Genomic DNA, 15,362 nt, shown 5'->3' with positions numbered 1-15,362 from the left:
TAGCATATGGAATACATACAAAACAAGTTCACAAAAACATGTGTTTACAAATTGATAGCTAAAGAATAGATAAACAGCAGAATCTCCATAAAATAAATTATTGTCTCCACTTCAAACAATGGAGGTAAGCATTATTAAAGCTAGAACAAGACAGCCAGTTTCAAACATATTTTATTCAAATAAAATTTTAGATCTCTCTTGAGACCAGTTTGTGGATTAAAAGGCTTAAATTATTTATATGATTATGTGTTTTTTCCCCCCTCCAGTATAGCTTAGCACCTTCCTGCTTCTGCAACAGTAAAATTAGAAGCCTTCCTCCAATTTCAGCAATTCCGTGTCAAGAGCCAGCTTTAAACAGACATGACAACACACAAAAAATTTAGGACAACCTCACAAAATCCAAGTCCAATCATGCCTTTGCTCCAATCTTAAAAACTGCTTTAAACTAAGTACTGATTTTCATTCTTTGCGACTCCTTCCTCCACTGAGTGTGTTACCCACAGCTCGGACACAATTTTAAATTTTTTCCCAAATGTTCTCCTGAGTGCTTTCATTTCTTCCACCCGTGAACGATCTTCTCCTACAACAACATGGGAGACACCCTCTTCAAGATGAGAAACTACTTTTGCACCATAAAAACGGAGCTCCAAGGCTCTAATTGATAGTGCATTTCCAGGGATTTTGCTTTTGGGCACATTAAAAACAGTGTAACAGTCCACATAAATGGTGCTTCCTCTGAATATCCCGAGCTGACAACTGTTCTCCCAATAACGTTCTTCCAGCTCTGCAATCAAGTCCAGAGGCATTGCCTTATTGTCTTTCATTCTTGAGAACACTTCCCTGAGCTGTGCAACATCTGTGTTTGCTGTGTAACTGTCCCCATAACAATCATACTCACGAGCAAAATGTTCTTTTGTGTCAGGAGACATGTGAATCATAAAGGCTGGTTGCCAAGGCACCAGCATTTTGCTTTGAAAACACTGAAGGAGCCACTCTGCCCTCACCACATCATATTTGTTGGAAGCAATAAGGTTTTTCACTCTGACATTCTCAGCTCCTACAATGACACAGTAAGTCTCTGGCCCCGGGTTCTGTACCACACTACCACCACATTGGGCTATTTTGCTTTCCAGCTCAGACTTTGAGTATTTTCCTGTTCCTGTCATAACACAAAACTCAACGTCTTCAAATACATTTGAAACCTTGCTTACACTAGAAAGATCAGGAGCTTTAAACTGCTCAGCTATTCCAATTGTCTTCCTCACCTTTGAAACAGTTTTCCTTTTTTTCTCATGTGGCTCATCATTCTCATCTATATGAAGGTGTTTAGATGCCAGCTTTCCTTGTGCTTTGCTTCTGAGGTCTTCTAACATGTCTGAAGTCATGCACTCGTACCATTCTTTGTCTTCTCTTATCTTCTCAATTCGGGGGAATCTCAAAGTACAGTCAGTTTTGTACATATCACTGTCAACAATCTCAGCTGCCTTGATCTGAACTATGACAGAGTTGCAAGGTTCAATGTACATTTCTGGTTTTTCACTTCCACACAAGATGTTACCAGGAGGGTCCTTCCTATTGTAGGGCTTCCAGTGTTTAGACAGTTTCAAGCCTAGATCATACAACTCTTTCATAGTATAACCAGATCCAACACGACAAATGGAGTGGAAAATGGTCGGTTTTTCATTTGGAGGGGGAGTCTCTGCAACAGCACACAGAAAATGAGACAACCTTCCACCACGAGCCCCCTTCCCCCAGTAACCACCAACAATTAAAAGGTCCAGTTCATCCATCAGTCCATTGACATATTCTGGCTTGATTTTTAACCAGCCTTCCCCACGTTTGTCAGGCTTGTAGGTGGACGTGGGATCTTTCACCATAATTCCTTCCTCTCTGTTATCTATTGCATCATTTAAAGCATCAATTACTTCTTTTCTTGTTCTGGCACTTCTCTTATGGACAATATGTATCCTGCCCTTTACCGGGGTAAATACACTATTTAAGATTTCGTATCTTTTGCTTAAGACTTCATGCCCCAATTTCTGATCATTAACCATCAATACATCAAATACACAGAAGCAGGTCTGCAGATCAGAGTCCTCCACCATTCTTTTTATGTCAAATTTGTTTCCTTTTTGCATAAAAGTTTGTGTCTCAGGATTGTAAGCCATCATTTCACCATCAAGAATGCAATTTTGTATATTGCTCTTAAATACATTATGAATAAATGGCGTTAATGAACCTTCAAGGGGCGAAGCACCAAACTGCTGAGTATAGTCAAACCCATTTCGGGAAAAATACTTGTACACATCCCCATCTTTGTGCATCTGCATACGTTCACCATCCAGCTTAGTTTCTATGTAGAATGCCTGGTTACCCATTTGTTTCTCAATTTGCTGGACATCTGCAATAGCAGCAAGCATTGGTTTAAAGGCAGAAAACAACATGATAGAAACATCACTAAGTGAGACAGAGGGATCGTGCAGTTCTCTGCAAACTTTTTCCAAATCAGTAGTGACATTGTGCAATTCAGCAGCATCAGGATGAAAAATGGAAAATATAGTTTGTTGACTAACACCAAGCTTTAGATCCTTTATAATCATTCGGATAAGCCATTTCTGTTCCAGCGCTGTACTCTGGCTAATTAACTGAAGAAGACTTTTCTTTAACTGACCCTTGTTTTTAGCAACATTATTATTAGCTATCGCATCTAAATGTTCATTGACTTGCTCTATTGTCAGTCTGCCTTGTTTTGGGCTCCTATGTTTTAGCACAAAGTATGCAATCATTGCAAAATCTCCAGCATCTCCACGTGAGCCCGTAGGCGTTCTGTAATTTAAAAGCCTTGCAGCATCTTTTCCATCTTTTGGTAAATTAAGCAGGTCAATATAGAGCTTTGCAAGCATGGTTTCTTTAATTCCATATGCCATCCTTTCTCTTTCCAACTGTGGGAGTATAAGTCGCATAGCTGGGTAAAAGGAATCTGTGACATCTTTCTCTTTTTGATGAAGCGCATCATGGAATCTCCTCCAGGAATCCAGAAAATCCTTGAAATGCTTGGTTTTCTCTGGACGAGATTTGCACTTCTGCATTCGCTCCAGAGTAATACACAGATGTGCAAAAGGCACTTGAGAGGCCACTGTTTTTTTAGGAGGAGGCTGCGAAGCAGGTGCAGAAGCCATCAGTCTGTTTTTCACTGGGAACAAAATAAAAATATGGGTTTATAAACAAAACACAAGCATGCTATTCTGTCTTAAAAAAATAAAAATAAAAATAAAAAAAATCTCTACTTAGGATTTACAGTTTTTTCTCGTTTTTCTAATTAAGATCTAGCCGCTGTCTCAAAGGTCGCCAGCTGGTTCCTCGTTTAAGGGTCAAACTCAGCAGCGAGGCTGCGGCACTGAAACACCGGCATCAGCCGGACAAAGGGCTGCACGGCAGAAGGCACCGCGCTCCCCTCCCGCCGCTGCCCAGGCAGGATCGCTCAGCGCTCGGACACCGATTTCCCGCTCCACCCTCCCCGAGAACGCAGCCCGCCCCCGACACCACCCGCCTCGGCCCTGTCCCCCGCTGCTCCGTGCCCCCCGGGCGGAGGAACCGCGCCGGGGAGCGGACCCCGCCCGCGGGCACCGGCCGGCCGGAGGACGGAGGCACGGCCACCCCAGGGGAGACTCACGGGAGCGGCGGCCGCCTGCGGAGCCGGGCGGACAGCAGCCTCCCGCCGCCCCGGAAGAGGAGAGCCAGCCCGCTGACGCCGCGGCCCGCGCTCCGCCCCCGGGCCGGGCCGGGGAGCGGCGGCGGGGCCGGGGCGGGGAGAGGCGGCGGGGCCGGGGCGGGGAGAGGCGGGGAGAGGGGGCAGAGCGGCCGGGCTGCGCCCTGGAAGCGGAACCGCGGCCGCGGTGACTTCCTGCCTCGGGAGGAAGGAGCGGCGGCTGGAGTTGCGCGTCGGGGTCCGCGCTGGCCCGAGGCCCCGGCGGCGGCCGCCCGGGAGGATGCGGCGGGTGGGTCCGGGGTGCCTCGGGTCCGCCCCGCCGCGGCACGGCACGGCACGGCACGGAGGGAGCCCCGGCCCCTGAGGCCGGGGGGAGCCAGGGCGGCGGGGGCGGCCGGCGGGGTTCGGGTTCGATGTGGGGCTCGGTCTCGGTGTGCGGTCTCGCCGGGGCTAAACGCGGCTCTTCTCCGGGGCGGCGGCAGGCGGGACATTGTCGCGGGCGGTGTGCGGCTCCTGTGCCCGCGCAGCGGGACGTGGCTGCCCAGGAGCTGCTCGCTTGACAGCACCGGTAAAAGTTCCTGCGGGTGCCTTCCTGCGCAGCCCCGGGAGATCTTTGGCTTCTTGGCAGCAAAGGCTCGCTCCGGTGTTTCGTTTGTCTCCGCTGCCCGATTAGCAATTCCTGCAAATGGGTGCTTGCAGAAGGTGGGGCTGATGGTAGCTGTAGTGTTCGTAATGGGCCAAGTGATTGTTTTGAAAAGGGTGTTTTGAACTGGGTGTTTCTCTGAAGTCAAAAAGGAAGCAATTTAACCAGCTTCGAAATTGCTGTTTTAGGAACCTATGGTCCCTAGAAAGTTCAGGTTCCAAGGTAAGGTACAGCCAGCCTTGGTTTGTTGTTGGTTTGGTTTTTTACACAGTATCAACGTAAATAAAGACCTTGAATGACGATGATACTTTGTACTGTTTGTCAGCTGGGAGGAGAAGTGTCGCTGGAATTCAAGGATAAACATTCTCAGTTATCGATGTGTACACCTTGATGCAGAGCTGTGGAGATTGGCTGTTTGCCAGAGCCAGGAGATGTGTGCCGCTTAAGTTATTCGTACGGTACTTTTTGCTTTGTTAGGAGAAGCTATTTTGTTTGTTTGTTTAAATGAGTGTCTCTGTAGGATTTTAGTACTAAGAAAATGTATTTTTCTGGCTCTCACTAAGCTTGTAGGTTTTCTTTCGGATCAATTTCCCCTCTGAAGCTAATTTTTTGTAGTTGACAGCCTAATATTTCTACTTACAGATGTCTTCTGAATAAATGTAATGGTTGTGCAAATCTTTTCTATATCTGGAGGAGGTAGAGTCTAGGAAAAGGAAGTGGAGATAAACATGTCATTACATATTTCTTAAGAACACAGAAAAATCTTTGATTTCTTTTTTTTGTTTTGAAATCCAAAGGATTGCAGTGAGTGTTGAGACAACTTTTTTTTTAAAGCTCTTTAATGGGGAAGCAGCCATTAAACATGATTGTGCTTCTTAGCACTAACTTTAAATCTACTTATGCACTAAGAGTTAGTTTTAAGGAGAGAATGTAATGTTTGTTTTTATGCACTATGTATATATGCTAAGGTATTATTATAATTATTATAATTATATATGTATATTGTTATAATATTACAGTATTGTCATATACTGTCTCTTGTGTATATAGTCCAGGACATTTCATTGTGATTCTTGAACTTTGTTATAAGATGTTTTCAAGTCATCAAATATTTCAAACAAGCATTCAGCTTGATGGGAAGAGCATGAGATACACAGCTTCATTAGTGAAGCAGTTGTAACTTCTAGGGGGTTTGGCTCTTATCACTTAAACTTCTTTCAAGTAACAAGGTAAATAGTAAATTACATGTGTAACTCAAAACAGTTTTACTCAAAATTTATAAATGGAATTGTCTTTCAGGCAGAGATGAAGCCTGGGAAATCATCACATCTAAAGGTAAATGTTTTATGATATGATTAGTGTATGAAAATAGTACTGTTTAATATTAAAAATGTAGGTAAAGGCAGATCAACAGAACCTGTGGCAGATACAAGAGTAATTTCAGCTGCCATTCAAAATGAACAAAAAACTGTTCCTTAGTACTTTAAATACACACTTGAATTTTTGTGATTTTTTTTTTCAGTTGATAGTGGTGTTAACCACTTTAAAATAGCATTAGCGCAAAATAGAATGTTGCTAAAATGCTTTGATCATAAGAGTTTGGGGTTTTTTCCTCAATTTTTATTATTGTCACTGATTTGAATTTTCAGTAGCTGCCTAGTTTTGGGACTTGTAGCTCATGTGATAGAACATAGAAGTCTGCAATAGTTCTAGGCTGTGGATTCAGCAGTGGACACGTATAGATACAGGAGTGGATATATGTGCATATATCAGCGTATGTGTGTATCCCAACACAAAGCTGAAACTCACCACTTGTAAATTTCCTTTCTGCCTTGAGAGACAATATAGTTCCATGGCAGTTTAACCCAAAGATACAACAGTAGTCTGGCTAAGTCTTATTTTCATTAAGTCTTACTTTCATTAGTGTTGACTTGGGCCTCACTGCTGTTCCTATGTGGCAATGGTGTCCACAGTAAAGCTTTGTATTTCAGCACTGTCTTCTGCTTGGCTTTTTAGCTTACAAGCATCACCAAACAAATACTTGTAGGAAGGTATCAGGATTCCCAAAGTCTGCCCTTTCTAATGCTCATTTCAGAGGAACAAGAGAAAAAAAAAAAATTATGACCTTATGCTTATTTACCTAAATTACCTTACTTACCTTTTGCTTAGTTTAATCAGTGATTATGAAATATTGTGAATGCTGTGAAATGCAATGTGACTCCTTGTTATAGGAAAGTCTTTTTGCAAAGTTACAACAATTATGTGAAACACAGTGCTGTAATACAATATTTCCTCAAAAAAATTTTTTTTTTTTTGTTAGGCAAGAATGCCCTCCAAGAACTCAAAAGGGATGAATGCTTCTAGGTATAACTAAGACATCAGCCAGTTATGGGGCTAGTCTGTGACTAGTAGTTATAGTCTAGGAACAGAAACAGTCCTGTCTAGACAGGAGATCAGGTTTGTCCAGGTGGTGGGTTGATAGGTCTGCTCTGTTTCTCAAGTTGACCACATCAGACAGCAAAGTCTAAATACACTGTGCCTCCACTCTCATACCTTTTCCAGATTATTCTGGCCCCCTAGTAGTGACAAAATTAGAGATGCAAGAGAAATGCAACAGATTCTCTTCATAATTCATGACCGAGTATTTGCATCATAAGATGTTGCATTGTAAACTGCTTGAAAGGTTTATAACTTCCCATCCAGCAAACCAAGACTGGGAAATAAAGACCAAGAAGAGAATTGTGTATGTGTGTTCTCTTCCATTATGTTGAACCATCTCAAGTCTCATACACTTCAAAAAGTGCTGACCTTAGTTCTCTCTGAATATTACTATATTAGTTTACCCTTTTAATTTCTGTCCTTCAAGTGAAAATTTTGTTCTGTTTGTATCATCTTCTGCTGTCCAAGATAGTGTTTGGAAGGTCTGCTGCTTTGAGCTCTGTGGAAAGTGTGGGTTGTAGCCTTATGGAGAATGAGATTTTTATTAGAGTCTCTTCTAGGCCTGTATGCTTGTTTGAGAAACCATCCTTTTCTGCTCTAGTGATCTCTTAATTGGTATTGAAAGGTGGGAGGAACCTAGGAAAAATTATCTTATTTTTCTTGCTAACTAGTCTTGCAACAAGATACGAACGCCTGAAAATTAATGGAACCAGTGAAGTTTCAGCTGGGAACAAAACCTTAGTAGTAATGTAATTGTTCAGAATTGCAGAATGGTCAGCTTTATTTAAACGTGTAGTGAGTGTGAAACATGTGTGGCTGTGGAGTTTGTTCTTCCTGTTAACTACTTACTGTATGTTGAGCTTTAGTTGTAGGATGCACTGGCTTTGCAATTCCAATTGCAAAGTATTTGTATATACCTATATATACACACCTATACATGTAAATATACACATACATGTATCTATGTATATATGTAGAGCAGAAGTAATCACACAGCAGCACTATCTCAGTAGTATAATACTTTGATAATATTAGCCTGCTGAAATAAAAATAGAAGTGGTGCCCTTCTCATGAAACATGGCTTATAAAATCAGCTGTGGGTATCAGTCTCCAAATAATAACCCTTAATGTACATGGGATAGCCACTGCAAAACTTCATCCCTTGAAGTGCGATTTTTTTTTTTAATTCTTTGTCTCAGTAGTTTTGCTGAACAGTGGGTCTCTTACTCTTCTGAATAGCTTGATGAAAAAGCATTTTTGGAGTTTCATTTTGTAAGAAAGCAAAGCGTTGAATAGCGTAGGTAAGGAAAATGGTTTTACTATTATCAATGGTTTTACTCGTTATGTTTCCATAGTCTTGAAATGTAATGCAGGAAATATTTGTTAACTTCTTCAGGAAGTTGTCTTAGAAATTGAAGTAACTACTCTGTATGTATTCTAATCACTGTGAGTTCTTTTCAAGGGAAGTACATCAAAAGAATTAAATTTTCCTGTAGACAGTATTTGTATATACTTGAATATGGGTAATAGACATAAAAATAATATAAGAGAACAAAGCTGAGATAACTGCTCTTTTAGACTACTTTGTATTGCACCAGTTTTATGTATTTGCAGTAGATGCACTATGTAAAAGCTTAATATCTCATTGTGTTTGGTTGATACATGAATCTTAAGATGTGACATACTTATTTTTATTTCTGATTTAATTCTGATTTTTTGCATAAAATAGAGATGGCAGTTTTTCCTGGTCAGATTGGATGCTTATATCTGTGGAATGCAAAGGCTGCACCTTTTATCACTCGAGCCTACCAAGGTGGCTGGTATAAAATGCTTGGATGCATCTCTGCATTTCAGAGTCCTTGGGAGTTTGAATTCAGGTTATTGCTGTTCTGTATCATTTTAGGAGATTATAACTTTGTGTCTAAAGTGTGACTATTTTCTGCTATATAGCTCAGTGTTCTCAAACAAGTGAGTTTGTGTTCTCTCTTCCAGGTAGTGTGATTATTTGATTCAGTGCTGACTGAATGGTTACTATAGTGTTTTGTGGAGGTTTGGCAGGTTTTGCCTGTTTCCATATGAACCAGGAGGGGATACTGTGAGATTTTGCATGGATGCTGTGAGACATAAATTTTGGTTGGAAAGAAGGTTTAATCCTCTGTCATTAGCATCACTCTCCTCATTTTATGCTTCGTGTGTGTTTTTGTCTGTTTTCATGTTTGGTATTTTCAGCAGTGCTTTTCATTGACCAGAGAATAATGCAGTTTGCTGGCTTTTCAGTTGCCTTACATGATGATAAAATCTTCTGTTCGGCTAAAGACTTAATGCAGATTACTGATCTGATAGTGGAAAATTGTAATAAATCAAAAGCAATCAAAATAGAGCAAAAATAGCTGTCATAAATGTACGTTCCATGTGGGATCTTAGTATAGAGGAGAATCTCTTCTGAGCAGTTCAGGTGTTGCTCTGCAATCACGGTTGAGATGCTGAAAGCCTCTGACCCATAGCAGTGCTGGGGTGTGTGGTGAGCTTCCACTGGCTGCAGAGGGATGTGCACAGGCTTACTGCATGCTACTTAGCAGCTTAGAAATAAAGGCTATTTTTGTTTGTGTTCTCTGAATTCTAGAGTGAGTTACATGAGCAGCTTTGACAAACTGGTTCTCTTGCTTAGTAGGAAAGTGAGGGAAAGCAGAAGTTACTCTGATCTCAGTCAAACAGTCTTCTAGTGCTGTTAATGGACTGCCTGCAGAAATACTGTAAATGGAATTTTGAAGAGTCCTAAAGCCTTTCTTTATGATTGCATTTCAGCTTGTTTTACAGAGTCAAATGGTTTCCAAGAGTTCAAAGGGAGTTTGCCAACAAATTTTATTTTAATGCTCCAATACGTTGATTTGTATTATTCTTCTGCAAGTGCAAATGCTTTAGTTGCTACCTTTTTCTTTCTCCTATATTTATATATATACATTTGGGTTCTTTTGCAGGATTTACTTGGAGTAAAAGATCACTGACTTCTACAATGGAAAAATCATGGATGCTTTGGACCTTTGTTAAAAGATGGCTACTAGCTTTGGCTTCCTGGTCTTGGAGTCTCTGCCGTATTTGTCTTTTGCCCTTGATAGTGACCTTTCACTTGTATGGAGGCATTATCCTCCTTATATTAATATTTGTCTCAATAGCAGGTATATTATATAAATTCCAGGATGTCCTGCTTTACTTTCCTGAGCAGCCCTCTTCATCACGCCTTTATGTTCCTATGCCTACTGGTATACCACATGAAAACATCTTCATCAAAACCAAAGATGGAGTTCTTCTCAATCTTATTCTGCTGAGATACACGGGGGACAATGCAGCGTATTCTCCAACCATTATTTACTTTCATGGAAACGCAGGCAACATTGGCCACAGGTTGCCAAATGCTTTGTTAATGCTGGTAAACCTGAAAGTAAACTTAATTCTGGTCGATTATAGAGGGTATGGCAAAAGCGAAGGAGAAGCAAGCGAAGAAGGCTTGTACTTAGATTCTGAGGCTGTCTTAGACTATGTGATGACTCGATCAGATCTTGATAAAACAAAAATTTTTCTTTTTGGCCGTTCCTTGGGGGGAGCAGTAGCTATTCACTTAGCTTCTGAAAATGCCCATAGGATTTCTGCCATCGTGGTGGAGAACACCTTTCTTAGCATCCCATACATGGCCAGCACTTTGTTCTCTTTCTTTCCGATGAGATATCTTCCGTTATGGTGCTACAAAAATAAATTTTTATCCTACAGAAAAATTTCTCAGTGCAGAATGCCTTCACTCTTCATCTCTGGGTTGTCTGACCAGTTAATTCCACCTGTTATGATGAAGCAACTTTATGAGTTATCCCCAGCTCGGACTAAGAGATTGGCAATATTTCCTGATGGAACTCACAATGACACTTGGCAGTGCCAGGGTTATTTCACTGCACTTGAACAGTTCATCAAAGAAGTAATAAAGAGTCACTCCCCTGAAGAAATGGCGAAAACATCATCTAATGTAACAATAATATAATTGATATTCTTCTTTGGTGGTGGGGTGGGGCAAGTACCTGCACTGTACCTTGATTTGTGATAAGTGGTAAAAGAATGTCTGTTTTTAAATGTATGTCATGTCTGTACTTGCCTAAAGAGTGAAATTAAACTTGGGAAGATCTGATATTTTATTAAGGTGTTCCAGATAATTTTTACATTTGCAGCATTGTAAATGAACCATTTTATGTCTTTCTCATACTTTTTTGGTATCTCTGTCCATATATTCCATTTGTTTGATATGTACAACAGATGCTATTAAAGAAACTTGCTACAAAAGTAGTACAGAATGTATTTAGAACATCGGGAGGCTTTTTGGTATTCACTGCTGTATGTGTGAGCTTTTTGGACAGCCATGGTTAGCACAATTATTTGTTTCTTTTAGAGTTTATTTAAAATGTGCCATGCATGAGATTAGTGTTTTATTTCTTGAAATTTTATATTATGCAAAGTGGGAAATCTTTAATGTGCTAAATAATATAAAATATCATAAATGGTAGAGTATACTTGCAGGTATACTATCCTGGGTTATTACTGGTTTCTATGGTTATGCAAACTTACATATGTCAAACTGCAGCTGAAGATGAAAAGATACTTTCCTTATTTTCATTACTATTTGTATTGTAATAGGGCCCAGAAGGTTGTATGTGCCTAACATCATGACTTGAGGGTTTTACCCAGGCAATTTCTTTATAGAAAACAGAAATAACTTTTTCTGAAAGAGATCAGTGCAATCTAAGCTCCTTTCTGCCTCAAGCTCTCCTCACTAATGTACAGGCAAAGTATTTGTTAGTACTATCTTGCTTTTGCATTTGAGGTAGTATTTCTTAAGGCAAAATGGGTGGTCATACAAGGTAAAAGTAGGTTTTTGTGTTCAGACTTTTATGCTTGTATAGTTAAATATTTGTTCACTTTATTTGTACCTCCTAAAGAAACACATTCAAGTAATTAATTACCAGAGATAAATGTGTATAGTTGTTACAGTGGCCATAATGAAAATGAGCAGATAGTCCTAGATGGTCATATCATGAGGTTCAGCAAAGGAAAAGATGGGGTCATAACAACCCCATCAACAGCCCCATCCAGCACTAGAGGCTGGGGAGAGAGGGGCTTGAGAGCTGGTCAGCAGAAAAGAGACTTGGAGGTGCTGGTCAGCCCTGGATGTAATGGATGGATGTAAGCCTGCAGTGTGTCCAAGTGGTCAAGAAGGCCAGTGGCATCTTGGCCTGTGTTAAAAAGTGTGGCCAGCAGGACCAGGGCAGAGACTGTTCCCCTGTCCTTGGCACTGATGAAGCCACACCTCAAATCTTGTGCTGAGTTCTGGGCCCCTCACTGCAAGAACGATATTGAGGTACTGGAGCAAGTCCAGAGATGGGCAACAGTGCTGGGAAGGGTCTGGAGCACAAGTCCTGAGGAGCAACTGAGGGAGCTGGGGGTGTGAAGAAAAGGTGGCTCAGGGGAGACATTGCTCTACAACTACTTGAAAGGAGGCTGTAGCAAAGTGGGCGTCAGCCTCTTCTGCCATGTTTCAAGTGCAAGGATGAAAGGAAATGGCCTTGCATCAAAGAAGGTTCAAATTAGATATTATTAAAAAAAATTGCTGAAAGAGTGTTTAGCCATTGGACTAAGTTGCCCAGGGAGGTGGTGGAATCACCATCTCTGAAATCATTCATGGGTTGTCTGGATGTGGCATTTGGGGATATTGTTTTGGCATGATTGTGGTTGTGGTTAGGTTGATGATTGTACTAGATGACCTTGAAGATCTCTTCCAACCTTGTTGATTCTGTGAACAAAGGCATGCAGTTAGCTCAGTCTCTAATGGAGTGGGAGCTGTCTAGATCTCTTCTGCAGGTTTAATTATTCATCTGCTGCAGCTGAGTTTACCTCTTCAAAGTATTTGCTTTTTAATGTAAAGAACAAATTGGAAAATCTTCCACACAATCTCTAAAGTTTCCCTTTGGATTCAAATTTTTCAGTAAACTTTTCTGCCATGTTGTCCTGATTCAGAAAACCTTCTCAGCACACACTTAAAATCTGTTTCCTGAGGGACATGCTTTAAGTCATATTTTAAGCTTGTGATTAAGGTCTCTGGTTGAATAAAACTGCTTTCCTGAACTGGTGCCTTAATCGTCATGCCTCCTAAAAAAACTATACATCCATTTGGATCTATGGATTTAAAAACATAGAGCGTACTTTTCAATTTGATTAAAACCAAAACTTTTTTCAGCCTTACAGTGATGATTTTTTTTTCCCTTGTCTTTTGGGGGGAGGGGTATTTTGGCTAGGTGTATTGGAGAAGTTTGTCTGGGGGCTAGGAGATGAGGCTGTATTTGTATAGCAGAAAGGAGTTGATAGATACAGCATTGCCTTTCCCTGATGTATTCTACAGTGAGATTTGAGCTGCTTGCATAGATTGTTTCATCTGCTCCACATTGCTTTAGAACAGAGATGGAGGAGGAGAAGGAAAATTAGCGGTCAAATACTGCTTTTCTAAAAATCAATTGATAAAGCCAAAAGAGTAGATTAATTGTTGGAGGCAGAATGAAGAGAAAGTAATTGTTTCAGAAGTTGTCATATATTGACATTAAGTACCATGGGGTGAGGGGGAGGAGTGGCATTCACAAAGCATCAGTTTCTAAAGTAACATGGCATTTACCCTACTTCTCACTAATCAAAACAAAACTCTTAACCCCAGAATAACCCTAGTATTATGTGGTACTTGTATATAAATGAAGTACTCCTATTTGAGCACACAGTTGCTAAGACAAAGTCAAATGTGTGGTGTTAATGTGGATTATGGCAATCTGAAACTTCAAAGTGGGCTGTTTCTTAACATTTCTTTTTATTATCAAGCCATATATCTTTTCACTATATTGTCTGCATGATGTAAAAATTAAACTTTAATTTTGCAGGTATTGGGTGTCAGTTGACACAATTATCATATATGCATCCTTTACACTTATGTGGTTTCTTCCACCTTTCACATATGCACAGTTTTGTTTCTCACTTCATGAGTTGGCCACTTGTGAATTAATGTTATTACTCTATTTTTCATTGCATTGGTTATGAAGTTCACTGAAGGAAAATAGGAGGGAAGTGGTGTTTTCATGAAAATATTCCACTGCTCTGCATACAATTCTTTAAGGGACAGAGGGAGGAACAAAGGGGAGGAAACTTGTTCTGACAAGTGAAGACTTGTTTTTATTTCATGGACTGTGTCATGAAAAGCACAGTTACCTGCTGCTAAAAACTGAACTGCAAGAAACATAGTAATAATAACTTCAAATTGCCAAATGGTGTGTTATGATACTGTTGCATTTATTTTATTTAATACCATTATATGTTTTCCCATAACAGTTATCCATTTGTATACAGATGTTTCCCAAATACTTGTCCTGTAGGTATAAATTCCTAGTTTGGGGAGGAGTAAAATTCTTTTCATAGGTTTGTAAGAAAACCTTAGTTTAAATATCTTCATTAAAGGAATTTTCTGCTTTATAAGAGGAGATTTAAGTTAAAAAAAAAAAATTAAAAAAAAAAAAAAAGTAAAAACAAAGTTCCCAGGGAGGGGTCAGGAGTTGAACAGCTGTAGCAGTACAGTTCCTTGTAAGGAAGAATAAAACCTTGTGTATGCACACATGTGTATGGTTTTAATTAGTGGAAATACTTGAGGCTTCCTACTAACCCAAGTTTACATTCCCAGAATTTGTTTCTGAACTGTGAAACGCAGAGAGATAAGCTGTGCTTTCTTCTGGAGAAATATTAACTGGTTTAGCTGCCCTCATGTCCATTTCTCAGGTAAAATTAGAAATAGAGCACAAATGCATTTGGTAGGCTATGGACAATCTGTCAGCTGAAGGGCAGAAGGATTAAGTATTTATACAAAATATGCATATCAGCATCTCTAAGCTAATAATTGGGTCGTGGTGAATGCTCACAGTGAAGAATGCAAGGCAAAATTGAGAGTCCAAGGTATGGTCTTTTCTGTTAGCAAAAAGATGCAGATGTACCTCCATTTGTATTTCATCAATTCTTGAAAAATAGTTTTATTTTTGTTGATGGCTGGTGATTTTGCTAGGGGCACTTCTGCCAAATATAAAATTGGTGCCCCTTGCATGTAGTGGGGTCAGCCTGATGTATCCCATTAGGTATAATTTGCAATGCCATCCTGCTTGTATAATTCAGAGTAGAACCTAACAGAAGTGTAAATAGAGATAGCATATTAAAGTTCTAAATAACACTTATGTTTTGAATTCAGAAACAGTCACTGATTATGAGATGCAAGCTTTTTATTTTATTTTTCTTTAATATATAGTTAAGGCACAACTGTCTTATAAAATATTCTTAGTTTTTGTAGACAAAGCATAAATGTTATTGTATATGTGCTAATTGTGGCAAAGTTTTACATTATCATTCTAGTTGGTTTTTACAATAAAGTTAATTTTACAAAAAAACACTTTTCTATTTTTATGTACTGACATATGCAATAAATTGATACATTAAAAGTGCTGTTAATGTCTTGTTCTA

At 39.9% G+C, this 15,362-nt stretch overlaps 2 protein-coding genes across 6 annotated transcripts; one reads left to right on the top strand and one right to left on the bottom strand.

Annotated features, from left to right (window-relative positions):
* Positions 1-260: 260 nt before the first annotated feature.
* Positions 261-3,770, bottom strand: LIG4 (DNA ligase 4). Of its 2 annotated transcripts, none has more exons than XM_079311447.1 (2): positions 3,674-3,770; positions 261-3,193 (listed from the first exon to the last, which is right to left on the bottom strand). In XM_079311447.1, the coding sequence occupies exon 2, from the start codon at positions 3,177-3,179 to the stop codon at positions 441-443; it is 2,739 nt and encodes a 912-aa protein (XP_079167573.1). In that variant the 5' UTR covers positions 3,180-3,193; positions 3,674-3,770; the 3' UTR covers positions 261-440. The 2 variants fall into 2 exon arrangements, with proteins under 2 accessions (XP_079167573.1, XP_079167574.1); XM_079311448.1 differs by having other exon boundaries at positions 261-3,245; positions 3,674-3,750.
* Positions 3,771-3,830: 60 nt separating this feature from the next.
* Positions 3,831-15,362, top strand: ABHD13 (abhydrolase domain containing 13). Of its 4 annotated transcripts, none has more exons than XM_079311414.1 (3): positions 3,831-3,998; positions 5,652-5,687; positions 9,770-15,362. In XM_079311414.1, the coding sequence occupies exon 3, from the start codon at positions 9,805-9,807 to the stop codon at positions 10,816-10,818; it is 1,014 nt and encodes a 337-aa protein (XP_079167540.1). In that variant the 5' UTR covers positions 3,831-3,998; positions 5,652-5,687; positions 9,770-9,804; the 3' UTR covers positions 10,819-15,362. The 4 variants fall into 4 exon arrangements, with proteins under 4 accessions (XP_079167540.1, XP_079167542.1, XP_079167541.1 ...); XM_079311415.1 differs by having other exon boundaries at positions 3,896-3,998; positions 5,656-5,687; XM_079311417.1 differs by lacking the exon at positions 3,831-3,998 and adding an exon at positions 4,122-4,810.

Source organism: Erithacus rubecula, assembly GCF_903797595.1.
Source record: "Erithacus rubecula genome assembly, chromosome: 1".
In the NCBI taxonomy this organism is placed as follows: Eukaryota; Metazoa; Chordata; class Aves; order Passeriformes; family Muscicapidae; genus Erithacus; species Erithacus rubecula.
This window is presented reverse-complemented; position numbering and strand designations above follow the sequence as displayed.